We start from the raw sequence: 16216 nt of genomic DNA on the forward strand, positions 1-16216 counted from the left end.
TGCGAATTTTTTCATTCTTCAATTTCCCGGGGAAAATGTATAAACATTCGCGGTGTAGTTGCAACTGTATTAAAATTCAACAGATCGTCGATGTGGAAGTTTCAAAATTTGGCAAACGATACGCAACCTCTGCTATTCGTCTCTCATCCAGAAACGCGGCAGCTAAATTATGCCATCACTCTTCAGCAGTAACAACTCTCGTCTCAGAATATAACGTCTAAACAAGAGAAACACAGGTTGGAAACGTTCTCCAATTTTACGCCGCTCTCGAGGAACATTCTCTAATCACTGGTTCCGTTCATGATCGACGCGAAGAAGTGGTTTTCCCCCCTTGCGTTACGTGATTAATAACCCACTGGAGTTTGTTGGATGGATGGCTGAAGAACGAATCTTTCCTCTCGCGACACGTGGCAATTGCCTCGCGTACGTAATAATTATAATTCACAAAATCACTCCAAGCTGCGTAACGAAGGAATCTCTCAAACTTTAATCAGCTAAGAAAGTCGGCATGCTTGAAATATCACAGACGAAGGAGTGTACTGATGGCGAGTGTCGTGTAATTGGTGGTACAATTGAAAATGAAAATAACCCTGCGTGAAAAATTAAGTCGGGAACGGGGGAAAGAAATTTTGTCATTTAAGTCTTCGAGATTAAAAATTCGTCAAATTGATGCTACTATTTGAAAAGAAAAATTTATCAATTCGTTACATAATATAATATAATTATATTAAATTTTAATTAAAATTAAAAGTTTATAGAAGATCTTATAGAAGATCGATTGTATGCGCGAAAATAAATGAAAAATGATTAAAGTTTCTTCATTTGATGCTCCGTTAAAAAAAAAAAAAAAAAATGAACTTCAATATTTTTAGTTGAGAATCAGTCTGGTAAATTATCTAGGAAACTTTCGATTTAGAATTTCTGTTGATTATTTGCTCTTGTCCTCTCTAAAATTCATGACAATTTTTTAAATTACGATTTTCGCGATAATGAGGTTTTAAACGAAAATTTTTAAATTGCATCCCTTCTCTTCGATCTATTTTTTTTTTTTTTATCCAGAATTATCTCCATTTTCAGCGCGAATCATACGATATTCTGTACGTCTACGAAGGTTTGTACATTTTCGTCTGCAACGTTCCGAATTTTCCAAAGCCCTTTGCGATCTCGAAGGAACCACCCCTTTCGCCGAGCACCCTTCTTTCGACCGCTTTGGCCGTTCCCCTGGTGCTCGTTAATTCGAATGACAGTCGATACTCGGGCATCGTATTAATTATCCCGTGATAGAGCCCGCGACTCGAGTCGGTCTACTTTCCTCCGTAATTAATACTTCACAATCGTTAATACTCCCTTAAGGCATCTCCGATAAGTACGAGATTCTTGCTTGAATCACATTTTTCTTCTTTCTCTTCTTTTTCCTTTTTTCAAACTGCAGCGATCGAGCACCTAATCTTCCATTTGATCTTGACATTTTCGTTTCATTTCCACTCCTTATTCGTTTCTTTTCTTTCTTTCTTTTTTTTTTTTTTTGGTTCTTTAAAAATTCTTTAATTGTCGTTTAATTGGTAGGTCAATTGGTTGTTAATTGACTTGAGATTAGAAAGTAAATTTGTAATCGATTCGAAGATTCTTTTTCCCCTAATTCTTTCATGTGCTTAACACGCACCGGTTTAATTATGAAAATTCAATCAGTGCCACGAGGTTTAAACCGTGAATCGACGTGCGAGACGATCGTCCATGAAATGACATAGAAAAGTCGTTTGTCAAATTGTTACATCAATACATAGAAGGGATGTATGTGAAAGTTCGATTATTCTTTAGATGAATAGTCAATCAATTTGATAAAAAGATACAACAGTGACTGACGTCTAGAGATTGTCGCCGAGAATGTGCCAAGAATAGAACTTTCCTTGAGCTTGTCATTTCTAAAAGCTGCCTTGCAACACACAAGTTAATGGTACGAAAATTCGTAGTTGTCCTACCTAAAATGTCCAAACCTCTTTCGGCCAAAGAAAATAACAACTCGATCCCCATTCGTTGAAAGATTAACGAAGCCTACTTCGTCGGTGACGTTGACCTCTTCTCGAGTGCGAGTCCTTCTCGCAGCGAAAATCAGGATGAGCTTGAGGGGCACAGGCTGGCGTGGAAGATACAGGGAAGTCGAAAATACAGTTCGAGACGGGAAGGTGCACGCGTGCAGAGATGCACGAACCGGGCGGTTCCTTTGGCCCGGTGGATAGCGAAGTCGATGGCAGTGTCCCAAAGAGAATTTCCTAGTAGCACTAGCGGTCCCGGTGTTGGCAAGCTGGCAGTCGCTCGGAGTTACCCGTTGGAAGTCACCTTTTCCTGCCCTACCGTGTTTCTCCATTTTCTTTCCGTTCCATTTATTTGCTCGCCTGTATACGCGCATGTAAATCTAGGCTACGCGGAGAACCCGGAGAACGTGGGCGACCGCGCTGTCCTGCATTTATTTTTATGGTTGCCGTTGTAAACAAGCACCGTGCGACACTTTGCGCACCTGGATTCTTACGACACTCTCGTAGCGATAGTCCCGCGAGTTCTCGTTCATACGATGCGTGATTCGATCGTGATTTGTTCGTTGAAGTGGTTTGTCGTCAAGTTGTACACGATTAGGATGAACTTACGAGTAGATGTGTATATTTCTGCGTTACTGATAAAAAAATAAATATATATATATATATTTACACGGAAATATCATATATTGCGTATTAAAAATACGTATAATTGTACAGCTCGCTTTGAGCAGTTCATCTTCTTTTTCCAACTTCTATTTGAAAAGGAATGTGTTTTGTTATACATTTGAATGAATCCATGTTTTATATTTTTACCATTATTTAATTTTTCTAATGAAATGTATCATGGATGTAAAATTGATGCGTTGCTGCAATACTGATCTACTGTTCTAAAGAATTAATAAAGGATGATACAAAGACTAGAAACGCAGAATATCAATATTTGCTTGACTTTAAAAATTAGCGATTACAAGAAGGTAAATTTTGTTGTTAGATCTATTAATTAATCATGAAAGTTTAAGAGGATTATTACTTGAAATTTAAATACATACTTTGAAATAAAGAAACTGGATATACAAAATGTTTTATATTTTTACCATTATTTAATTTTTCTAATGAAATGTATCATGGATGTAAAATTGATGCNCGATTACAAGAAGGTAAATTTTGTTGTTAGATCTATTAATTAATCATGAAAGTTTAAGAGGATTATTACTTGAAATTTAAATATATACTTTGAAATAAAGAAACTGGATATACAAAATGTTTTATATTTTTACCATTATTTAATTTTTAAATAATGAAATGTATCATGGATGTAAAATTGATGCGTTGCTGCAATACTGATCTACTGTTCTAAAGAATTAATAAAGGATGATTAACAAAGACTAGAAACGCAGAATGTCAATATTTGCTTGACTTTAAAAATTACCGATTACAAGAAGGTAAATCTTGTTGTTAGATCCATTAGTTAATCATGAAAGTTTAAGAGGATTATTACTTGAAATTTAAATACATACTTTGAAATAAAGAAACTGGATATATAAAAGGCTCTTTCTTCATAATAAACGATGGCTCAATGAAACGGACAGTCTCGCCTGATACGTCGCTGCACAGCATACACGTACAACGTAGTACGTACAGCATAGTCGAAAATTGCGAACTTTACGTAGTTATAGAAGTTGCAGCTATCTCATCGCTAGCCTAGTCAAACCCAACTTCGAGAGTCGGTTTCGCTAACTCTGTACGGGCATCAATGTTTGATATATCAGAAAAAGGAAAGGCTACGAAGTTAGAGAAACGAGTCGTAAACAGGTCGCGTAGCTCAGAAGCGTGGGTCTTCGTTCTCGGAAGAGCAAGAGGGTTTTCTTGCGAAGGTTTGGATCGGAGTTTCAGGTGAACGTGGAAGAGGGATGGAGGAGGTGGGAGACGCCGGTGCACGGATACAGGTGCAACTGTACGGATCGTTAGCAGAATCGCATTCGAACTCTCGAAGGTAGTACTCTCCCTCTGTAGGAAATTCTTTGGAGTGGCGAGTCTCTTCAGAGGTAACGATCTTTCTCTTTTTTTCCTTGGCTCCGTCGTTCGTAGCCCCGCGTCTCCGCTATCCCTATCGTACACCGGTATATATATCTCGTATATCGCCGCGTGTAATCCGTAATAACGTTTGAACGGCCCGCTTTGAGAAGTATTAGACGATATAGGATCGGTATCTCACAAATCGGCCTCGCTGGTCTGTCGAGTATTTCCTGCAGGAATTTACAAGCGACTCGAAAGGAATCTTGGGAATTTTTCTTCTTTTTGGTCAATTTTGTGGCGCCATTAAATATTTTTAGAAATGTCACGTGTTTCTTGTATGTATAGGGATATCGTTCAAGGTTTGACGAATCATTACATTACATTTGTTTTATCACAAATTAAAATTAAATGGTACTTATATTATCCGAATATTCTAACATTCAAACTATCGCTTTACTATCCGAACATTTTATTATAAAAGAAAAATAGATGTCTCTTTACTATACTAACTATTTTAAATACATTTGACTGCTAAATTATTTTAACTATATTCTTATACTTATTTTTATCATTGTAGCGTAGAAGTGTAATATAAATAATGTTTATTTAATGAAAGTAATGATAATAGAACAAGAAATAATTAAACAAGACAAATTACTTTAAAACAACTCAAATAAATTCTTTTAACAACACAATTGACACTTTTTAACAGTTCTTTTTCAACGCTCTCTCGCGACGCTCACGATTCTCGTTTAAAAAAAAAAAAGCGCTCCATGCTTCCGTTGGATTTCTCGCATCACATTCATATTTTATCATATTTCTAAGATCGTCCATCTGTTATATTTAAACGTAACTAAAATTATAACTACAGATTAATTATAATAATCGATACTACATTAGTATGTTCAATTCCGTTTTATTCACAAGTGACAAAGTGCTAGAAATAGCGAGGATGACAAAGACAACTGTTCGCCAATGGGGACACGGGAACATTTTCACATTATTAAACACGAAATGGTATAACCATTTATACATTTCGCTCCTCCACGCAACAGGTCATTAAAGTTCACCTATCCTAATTCCCTCCTCCAGAAGCATTGACCCTTCACTCACTCAGCCAAAAGCGAAAAGGAGACGAAAAGGAACGGATCCAATCTTTTCTCGTCTCCATTTCAAACGCGAAGCCGTTCCATGCCCCGAGTAACGCCATTATCTCTCAACACGTTATCGAAACACGTTTCGACCTCGGGTAGGGTATACCGGTATTCTCGGCTCGTTCTTCTTTCCATAGCACTCCATGAAATAATGCTATTCAGGGTAGAAGACGCGATCGCGAGAATTTCAGGATGGATGGCTGGTCCCGGTTGGACGGGACGGGTGTATCTCGAAATCCTTGGCGAGGATTCGATCAGCTCCTCGCGGGAGGAACGGTCTGTTACTTTTCAGGACTGGCTGCGAGCAGATGTACGCCGCGCGGCAGACTTGAAAAATTGCATTTTGTATTCAATAACTAGGCTGTCAGTCCGAGCGGCGGTCTCCTATAACTCAAAGCGCATCCACGCATCCACGTAGACGCTGTTGCCTCTATCTCGCCTCCGATCGATCGATCTCTCCCGTTTCTTTGCGACCCGACCTTCGCGCGAGGAAATACTAGTCACACGCAGCGTTTTCGATGTCCTGCGACGTCGTCGGAAAGAAAGGAGCATCTCGTTTCGCCATCGTCTTTTTCCCTGCCCTTCCCCGTCCCTTTGGGAATTGATAATGTCCCACGGGGAACATCGATCGCCGCGTTTCCGTGCGCGCGACTCTTTGATGTTCCATCGTTCCGATCGATGGCGAATCGATTGATTCCCGACTGGCAATCTTACGGAGAGAACACACGAAGCGGAAATTCCTTTTTAATCGAGCGTCGCTTATCAATTCCAAGCTACGATTTCCTCTCGCCTCTTTGCTTGTTTCGCTGTTTCCAGTTCAAGTATTCGTACAGCGACGTGCAAAAGTTTCGAATCGTTACAGGTCCTTCCAAGTTTGCTCCTGAATGAGAACAGCTGTTACTTTTGAGAATAACTGTTAATTTTGCCAGACGAAAGTATCTTCTGTTAACGATTTACGTCGTTGAGAATGGCTAACTATCTTTCTGACCATTGGATTTTATTCATTTTTTACTTATGTTGCGATTTGCTCTCTGAAAGTAAATGGTTTTTATAATAGTGTACTATTTCTTTTACACATCTGAATGCAAATTTCCTTTTCATTGAATATTACTGAAGATAGAATCGACTTTATTGAGTATTATTTAGAGAAGGTAACTCTCTAACGGATTTCCTTCTCGTTGAATATTTCAAATCTTTTTTCAGTTCCTTCAGTCAAGAACCGAATGGGAGGATATATTTGCAGAAAGTCGAACATTTAAATTTAGATATTAAACAAAAGTAACCCCCAATCATTGCTGTCAGACGATTAAATGTTCAGTGGTATGTTAACCTCGTTTTATTTTATTTCAGTTACAGTCGTTTCCGTTACCAGCGTCCCGGATCCCGAGTTCGTCGATGAAATAGGAAATATCACAGTGCCAGCGGGACGTAACGTGAAATTAGCCTGCAGCGTCAAGGATTTAGGGCCATACAAGGTAAACGATTTCATTCTTTTAACCCTCGCGTAGCCGACACCGGGAACATGAACGAAGCGGTAATAAATAAATATGACAATAAATATGGTACCAAATGTTGCAATAACACACAATAACGTTGTATGTACGCAACGCACATAAATAAAAAATATGTTTAGAGAACTTTACATTTTTTAAACAAACTCCTCTCCTACCCATATTATAAACATTATTAGATAACATCCTGTACCAAAAAAGTTAGGTGTAGTAAAAATTCAGCTATGGGGTCAAATGTGACTCGGTGTCGGCTCGCCGCGTTTATCACGGCGTGAAATACTTTCTTTTATTATAATTGACGCAAGAATTTTAACTTTGACGCGCATGCTATCATATTTCGTAGATACAGTTTCCCGAAAATGAAATTTTCGTTCTCTCGCTCGAAGCAGATTTTCTCGCGTCTAATAAAATCGGGGAGAGAAGTTCCTTGAAAACGCGTTCACAATTGTAAGTGTTTCGAGGCGGGAAACGCGTTATAGAGACACGACGGACGGACGCTAAAGTAGATGTATGCCAAAGTAAGTGGCAGCAGCCGACTCGGAAATTCACCGGCGTGCTGATTACGCGGCGTCGTTAGATCACGAGATCGGGCTGAAATCGTGCGGCGCTTTGATGAACGCGATTCATCAATGAAGGAGCTCGTTAAATTCGAAACGGCGCGCCGCGCCGCGTGAAACGCCGGCAAGCCTCCGGAACGAAGCGTGGATATATATTGCGCGCGTATCCTACCCGTCTTCTTGAATAATTTTCTCACTCGGTGCGTTCGTACCCTGTGCGCAAATAAATTAATTGCTCTCGCATCCGCAGCGGGAGATCTCTCCGACACTGGGCGTTCTCTGCAAATTTTTGCCCAGTTGAAGAAACGAGTATTTGGACAACGATGCGATTCTCTTCGCCACTGACGTTGGTGATCGGATTTTGGTATTCTGGGGAAAATATTCCTTTCTATGAATTTTTAGGAACACCTGTCGCGTAAATTTCTTTCTGACGGTATTCGTCGAGAATTCTTTTGCCCCAAAATTGTAATATCTTCACAGTTTTAAGTATATTTAAGTAAAACAAAATAGGCAAAACAAATAATAAATTTATTGCTCCTCAATAATTTCTATCCAGTGACACCGACGAGTTTCGAGAAGAAAGCGACGAATTATTGTACACGGTTCTGGTCGCTCGTTATGGTCCGCAATCAGTTGCCAGCGCAACGTGGTTGATGCGACTTTTGATGTGCAGATCATTGATCTGTGAAAATTACGACGTGTCGAAGGGTATATTATAAAAATCTGCGTTCTAATTACGAGTCGTAGCGATCAAACTATAATGATTCAAGTGTTAGTGAAACGATCGAAATTAAAGAGGAAAAAAATGGCACCCTGCCATTTATTCTTGCATTCTCACAGCACGTTGAAAATTCCTGTGACCATAATATAAATATATATTAATGTATAATAATAATATATTAAATATATATAATATAATATAAACAATGTGATCATAATATCAGGTTACGTCGGTAACGATGCCGAGGTGGACGGCACAGCAATTACTTCCCTTTCGGTATTCGTGTGATCCCGGATGTGGTGAGTGGCGAACCGGATGATCGTAGGGTAATAACGTCGATCTTCGAGAGTGCTAGTTGACTGGTTTAACAGTGTCGATCATCTCCCTGTGGTCTTCCGTGGTACACAGAGAACTAATCGAGGTAGACTGCTAGGGCCCTTTGTGTTTTTCGATTCAAAAATCTTAGAGCTACAATAGAATTCCGTTCACGTGAACTTCATTTATTTGAACCAAATTTTGGTCAATCTCTTCCAATTACATGAACGAAAAATCATTAGTAGAACAGAGAATTCTTTCAGTGTTTGTCCCCTGACAAGTTCATATAAGCGGAATTATACTATAGTATTACGTGTGAAACTTTTAAATGTGTTATATTTTAAAACAGAACGATAAAAGTACGATATTTGTTTCGAAAACCAAATAATATTTCATTTTCAAAAGAATATCGATATATGAACAATATAAATTCTAAAATAGTATAGTATAATAGTTTTTATTATGTATTTTATAGTGAAAAAATAAATACGTAGAACCTAGCCTAAAATTTTTGAGCGAGAATGCGTAAAATCGTAGATTAAATTATTTTATTCATAGGAATAAGGAAACTATTTTGAATAAGAAAAAAACTCGGTGTAATTACATTATTCCACTCGATGTGTGGTAAACCGAACGAACATAGTAGCAGGAAGGTTGAAGGAAACGATTTGGTCGGTTTAAGCGGGTGTTTAGCGGTGTCGATCCCTAAGCGACCTTTCCATGGGACACTAAGGGCTGCTACAGGGGTGCTATACGACTCGTAAGAAGGGTTGCGAGCTAAAGGCAACTTGTGTAACGTAGTATAGAATCACTTCACGCCCTCTGATCGTTGACAAACCGTCGTTGTCTTTATGGTGCTATTACGTGTCCTCGGAGTGTTGAAAGGATTAAGTGTAATCACCCTCAAAGGAGGGAATGAACTCTATTGTAGGTAGTAGCTTTCTCTTTTAATTATTTCCACCAGTTTAACGAATTTATGTGAACATTTCTTATATTTTGGGGAAGATCGAGACAAAGTGATTAAAGTAGAAGAAGGAAAAGAATGATCTCGTACAGGAAAGTCTCGAGACAGTTTTCAACATTCGGTATTGTAGATGATGAAAATTACATCTGTTAAAGTTTAATGTGTATTTTATAATATAATGTAATTATTAATGTATTGACGTAGATTCTTTGTTGTATAAAATATTATTTTATCAGATACTGTTAATCAAATATTACTTTATTATATTATTATTTTATCATAAAATATTATTTTATTATTATTTTATCGATCCAGTTTTGAAGCAAATATAGATAGTACTTGTCTCAAGACTTTCGGGCAAAAGTGTAAGCACAGCTCGGTACCTTAATTCGATATCTTCGAGCAGTTTGTATTTTTTTCTATTTACGAGGATCACTGGACAAGAGAAAATTCATTATTTTTAATAACATTATGTTTCGCGTACTTGACAAGAGCTGTTGGCTTACGAACTCGGAACTTTAATTAAGATGCACAAGGTTTGACTTCTCTTGCTCATTAGTGATTGAAGTATCATCGTAACTGCATCTTCGAAACCAACAAACACACGAGCGCGGGGAATCGTAACGACTTCTCGAATTAACAAACTAATTTCAATTAATTAACATCTCGAGGTTCCAGATCGCGTAATGAAGCGTTCCGCATGAATCCAACCTTTTGTTTTATAGTTTCTAAAAATCCTAAATATTGGCAAAATGTTCCTGTCCTATGTTCAAATTTGTCTTTTTTCTATTTTCGGGGAATGTCGAATTTTCGAAATTGTCATTCCACGAGTCATGAAGATAAGTACGAAATTGTCAAACATGAGATATCTCATCTCGACTCTGTTGTAGTACTTTCAAAAGTTGCAGCAATGATATTTGGTAAAAAAGAAAACGTCGTATAAATATTTTAATTATATATACGTGTTTCCAAGCGAGTACAAACAATTGTCAATATTTTAGAAATAGAAAATCCATAAAATATTCAAGAAGCTGTTGATTGTAACTTTCTTTGAATTTTAGTAAAAGCGTTCTTACAATGATAGAGGATTACAATTTCTTTTTAAAATAGGCCTCGTATCTATTGACATTTCTTCTCGTTTAATTTAAATGTTAGAGACATCGTCAATATTTTACAAACGGTCTAATTTTAACCAACAAGGTAACAATTAAGATCCACAAAAAAAAAATCCATCTTTGTGTCGAATAAACAGATGTACTTCAGGCTTCAGTGATCGACTGTCCCTCACTTTTAAAATTAATGATTCCTTCGCGCAATGGGCTGTTTCAATCCATCCGTAAACTTCGTCTCGTTTCGATAATCGACGTATCGTGAAATTAATGTTTCGAAAATTTTCGTGCGGTGAAAAGAAAAGTCATCGCGTGGCAAACGCGTCGAAGGATCCCGCCGAGCGGATTCCGAATTTAAGATTCGAGAAGCGGCAGGAAGACGACGACACGACGACCTCCCGCGCGACGTACGAGTTGGCGATAGTCCAGAAGATGGCAATTCAATCTTCCTTTCCCTGTGCTGCGGATGGAAATTTTTCAGGTGGCCGACGAACTTTCCTCTTCTGTGCCTTTCTCCGGCCACTGCAGTCCTTCGAGTAGCTCTACGTTTCCTTTCTCCTTCTCGCTAGCTCTCTTCCAACTCCTGAGGATCTGTCTTGCCTTTTTCAACCGCTGTCCACTTGAATAACATTGGTTTCGAGTGCAGCTACATGTACACGCTGGTTCCTCTCGTGTATACTACTCTTTGATGCCTAATTATATCCTTCGAACTGTATGAAAGGTTGCAAAGCAGATTGCACTCCAGGAGGGTGATATCTGACAAAAAATCGCTTCGATTCGTATCTCTTGATTTTCAAATTGAACTTGTGAAATTTTACGAACGCAATTCAAATAAAGTATTATACATATTGCGTTCGTAAAATTTCACAAGTTCAATTTGAAAATCAAGAGATACGAATCGAAGCGATTTTTTTTTCAGAGATCACCCTCCTGGAGTGCAATCTGCTTTGCAACCTTTCATACGGTTCGAAAGATATAATTAGGTATCAAAGAGTAGTATACACAAGAAGAACCAGCGTGTACATGTAGCTGCACTCGAAACCAATGTTATTCAAGTGGACGGCTTTATATTTTGTTCTAAAGTATAAAATTTTGAAGGAAATATATCCACTTTGAATATATACACTGTAGAAACTGTAGTACGCGTGAAATAGTTTAATTCGGGAAGAGAAATTTATCAGCAACAACAAATAAGCCCGATAAATGCAAAGGAAAAAGAAGAGAAATCATTGCGCGACACGATGTTGAAAGAAACGTTTGCGAAGAAATTAAAAACGATCTAGAAATGGAACGTGGAGCGTCGACGCGATCGAGGACACCTCGAGGCGCGTAAATCGAACACAAAAATAATTCAATTTCTTTCGCCGATCTAGCTCGGCGTATAACAAACGGCGCCAATAACGCCTTAAGCGTCGGCGATAGAAATTCGCGACGCTTCACAGACGCGATCGATAACATTTGCCATCAGGTATTTTGCGAATCAGCGCCGGTTTTATTCGTTTCCACGGGGAGGTTTGCGGCGGTGATGGTCGCCGGGACGGCGTCTCCGAGTCGAGGATACATCGTGCTAGAAAAATACCATTAAACACGAGATATTAAAATTCCTGGATCGTTGTTCCGCCGTCCGAGTCAATACGAGAGAGGCAGGCGAGAAGAGTCGGTCGTCGAGGAATTTCCTCTTAGCTTTATCGGCTTCCGCCGCGCCGTGTGAAACCTTCAGGTGAACGTAATTTGAAAATTCTTTGCCTTTCGCCCTTCACCCCCTCCTCTCCCACCTCTCGCCCTCCATCTTGTCTCTCTCTCTCTCTCTCTCTCTTTTTTTTTATCGATAATCCATAGCTAATTATATTAATTAGCTTGTTCAACGTTGGAAACGAAATCGTCGCGTATCTTGATCCTATCGGAAGTTGGAACATCGACGACAATGAACGTTGCACCGTGAAATATTAAAAATGGTAAAAAGTATTGAAATGTTGAAAATTGTAAAAATACTGAAGTGTCATTGTTAATAATATTTTAATACTTTAGTTTTGTTTCTCTCATGCTATTACATTATTACGTTGTAGTATAACATTATTACGTTGATGTGTACAAAATGTTGTCTCTTTGAAGTTTGACTTTGATGTACCAATGCTGTCGAGAAAATTCAGAATAAAAATATGAAGCTTCGTTATCGTGACGTTGCATGCACTCAATTAGAATATTCGTGTGAATCTCTTATGCGAACTTCGATTTGGAAGAAGTACATAAATTCGAGACATAACACAAATTTAACATTTAAGAAAGGTTGTAGTTATGAAATTACGACAGTTTGGTTCCAAGATATCCTTGATTTCTGAAATTAACAATTTGTACAATCGTTGATATATTAATTACTTTATGATTAAGTTCATGATATTCTAAAGGAGCTTGGATTAAAATTTGATCGCGTAAGACATTCGATACGCATCAATTTAATAGCATTGTACTGATGTTACAACACTATTTGTTATAGTAAACTTACGTACCACGCGTAATTCTTTTTATCGAACGTAATGCATGTTATACGACGAGAGACGTCTACGTCTGTAGCGCTTGTCACGGACAATTTCCTACCATAATCGTAAAACGAAGGAACAGACGGAAAAATCATCCTGAGTCAGGATCGAAAAATACATTTTCTTATCAGGCATCTCTTCCTCGTCCTATTTCCGTAGGAAAGGTCGATCGTTCCGACCAATCTACCCCTCCCGTGTTACGAGGTCCGGCGTAGCATATAGGCCGTAACTAGTATCGCGGAATAATATCATTAAATCGTGAGATCCCCCCATTAGACGAGAGGCTCGATACATATCGCGGACTGATTCCGACAACGATCCTGTACAAACAGCCTGACTTTTTCCTCTTTTCCTTGTAACGTCATTCATCGATTTCTCCTCGAGGAGATAAATATTTAAAGAGTTCCAGTTTGCCTGACTTGCAGCTGATATATGATTCTCCCGGTCCCATAAATCTTCCTACGCACGCATAACGTCCGAATGAAATTCATATTGTCCTCCGACAGCTTGTTTTTTGGTATTTGTTAAGCGAGAATTTTCAACGTTCGGGTGACGTTTTTGGGTAAAGAATATTTTCGTACTTCTTCTGCTACTGTAAGTAATGTGCAATATTCTGCACAGTGTTAATATAATAATAACAGTAATATTACGCAGAAATTAATTCGATGCCTCGTCAGCTGAACTAGCCATTTATCGGGAATCATTCCAACAGGGAATTGTTTTTTTTGGATCATTTTGTTATTGTGAAACAGTTTAATTCTCAAAATGTTATTTTGTCCCCGTAAATGTAAATTTTTGCAATTTTCCCCGCCCCCTGAAAAAAAGAAAAATACTTTCTACTGTAACGCGAGTGTTACCACAAAACCATGCCGCTACTTTGTTATTTATTTCATTGAATGACGAAACGAGCGATCCCACGGAATTCTTCTTCGTCGCGAGACGATTCTCTATCCGGCTCTGTATTGAGTTCCATTCAGATTATTCCCCAATTAATTAGCCCGAACGATTTTTCAATTGATCCTTGGCGGACAGGTCGGCAGCGTCGACGTCGCCGTCAACTTCTCCAAGAGGTTCGTTATCCATGATTTCCTTCTGCCCTTCTACAGGAATGGGTAATGAACCGGAGGGCTGGCAGTCGGTTGTATTATTAAGATGTTACCCCTGCGTGAAAGTCGAGCAGACTGTCACAGTCAGCGATGGGAACGAACGTTCCTCGAACAGTGCTAGTAGGAAATAGGTGCTCCTCTGTTTGATACGTGATTTGTTAGATCCTTTGGTCATCGAATCAGGATTGCGTTTAATTTTCGAACATCCTACGTGTCTTTGGTAAAATTGAAGATTCTGAATTTAATAACGCAATTTAATAACGAATTTCACGAACTATTAAAGTATAAATGTCAAGTGACATTGTGTAAATGTTAAGAACTTGGTATTAGCACAATTGATAGTTCGTGTTTCTTTCTTTTGCTTTTGTTACAGCATATATTGTTCATTTTCAATATTTTCTTTCACGATGCAAGGTTAATAATAATAATATAATCAGAATACTAAAAATAATATAATATAATAGAAACACGTTCAAGAGCCATAATTTTATCACTCGTGGAATAATTTTTTGCAGTAGAATGTGGTGTATAGTTACATATAAATTATTAATATGTACAGGTGTAATACATATTTGTTAACTACAAGCTTTGTTAACTTATAATTGTTAATTATCGTTTAACTGCAGATTTTATTAATTAATGAATTTCATTCAAAATGAAATCAAATTTCACTCTTCAATCTTGTTAATCATATTGAAAATTCGTAAGTGGCCTTAATTCAACTTGTTATTATAAATAAAAAAGCTTTTGAACGGGAATAATATTTTTGAGTAGCTCAGAAAGCATTCCTTTTTATAGTCGTTGAACAATCGTCGGATTCCATTTCTACGAAAGGATCTTCTTCGTGTAATAATTTCAAGATACCTTAAAAATCGTTCTATTATTGCTCTGAAAATTTCTCTTTCAATTATCATCTCGACAAACAGCCAAAGGAGACCTCTCCAATCTATCATTCTTACCTGAACAATAGAATTCAAACAAATCTGCCAAATCTTATTAAATTAATTCCCTTGTTGGTTGCCTCCATTATTCATGGAGGCATCAAATGTCAGTTTATTGCAATCAAACTTTAATTGCACATTAAAACATCATACATTTGATCGAAGTAAATAGTTTGCAGTATCTTATTTTAGGATTTCAAATTTTGTGAGAATTGTTAATTTTAAAATTCCTTGAAAATAATTCGTAACCGAAAAAATTTCTGATAATACTGATAATAAGTCAGCGTCGTGATAGTGAATTTCCAAATTCTCTTTAACGATTTAACAATTTACGATTTACAGTGAATTTCTTCTTCTTCAACATAGTTATAATCTATTATAATTATGCATCTATGCTATAGCATCAATGCTATTGGTATGCTAAAGTCAAACTTGAACCTGCATGGTTGTTACTCGTGTCACCTTCAAATCGCGAGATTTATACGATAATCGTTAAAATAAAACTATTCTACTTTATCACGTTTTATCGACGAAAAAAGTTTCCCAACAGTGCACGGTATTCTTTGTTTCGAAATCTCTACGATATTTTAGGTGCGCGCCAACCTAATAGGATCTCGTTAGAATACAAAAATTCGTCCGACCGGCGCGTTTTTCTTCGGTGAATCGGCGTCGGGACATCTATCTGTCGTTCTATCGATCGTTCCGTGTGCACCGTTCGAACCTGTCGCCAGAACACAGAGAACGGTCCGTGGGTGTACACACGTATACAGCGGAGGACTACTCCGGAGCACCGACAGCAAAACCACAAACACGCGGCTTGGCGCGACCAAACCCCAAACCAAAGCCAACACTATGGCTGCGAGGGTAAGTAGAGCTTATGTAGTTCGAATCGTGGGATTCTGAGGGCAAGGGGGAGGAGCAGGATAGGACAACGAAGGAAACGTGGCGGCGCGTTGCAATCGTGGGAGCGGACACTTTCTAGTTGGATGCACGTAATCATTCGAGAAAGAACGTTCCTCCACGTGTCCTCGTTAGCGAGTTTGATGAATGCAGTTTAATCGAGCGGTTAGAACGCGCTGTCCTTCGATCGGGGGATCCTCTGGTCGGAAAAGTTATCCGGTAAATTTTCGAAATTCGGATGATTTTTGGAAATCAGCTGGGCGCGTATAAAATGAAATTTGAAATTTATATTTCAAGTGTATCTAAGTATTGTCCGAAATATCACGTGTTTAATTCTTTTCTTTTTTTCTTT

The 16216-nt window shown here is 38.1% G+C and overlaps 1 protein-coding gene across 2 annotated transcripts in view; it reads left to right on the top strand.

Annotated features, from left to right (window-relative positions):
* Positions 1–16216, top strand: part of LOC122539003 (neurotrimin-like) — a 222907-nt gene that overhangs the window by 93931 nt on the left and 112760 nt on the right. For both annotated transcript variants that reach the window (XM_043673562.1, XM_043673563.1), the window contains exon 2: positions 6554–6678. In XM_043673562.1, coding sequence (XP_043529497.1) covers positions 6554–6678 — 125 coding nt within the window. The remainder of the gene's footprint in view (positions 1–6553; positions 6679–16216) is intronic.

The sequence above is a fragment of the Frieseomelitta varia genome, unplaced genomic scaffold, assembly GCF_011392965.1.
Source record: "Frieseomelitta varia isolate USP_RPSP 00005682 unplaced genomic scaffold, Fvar_1.2 scaffold_185, whole genome shotgun sequence".
Classification (NCBI taxonomy): domain Eukaryota; kingdom Metazoa; phylum Arthropoda; class Insecta; order Hymenoptera; family Apidae; genus Frieseomelitta; species Frieseomelitta varia.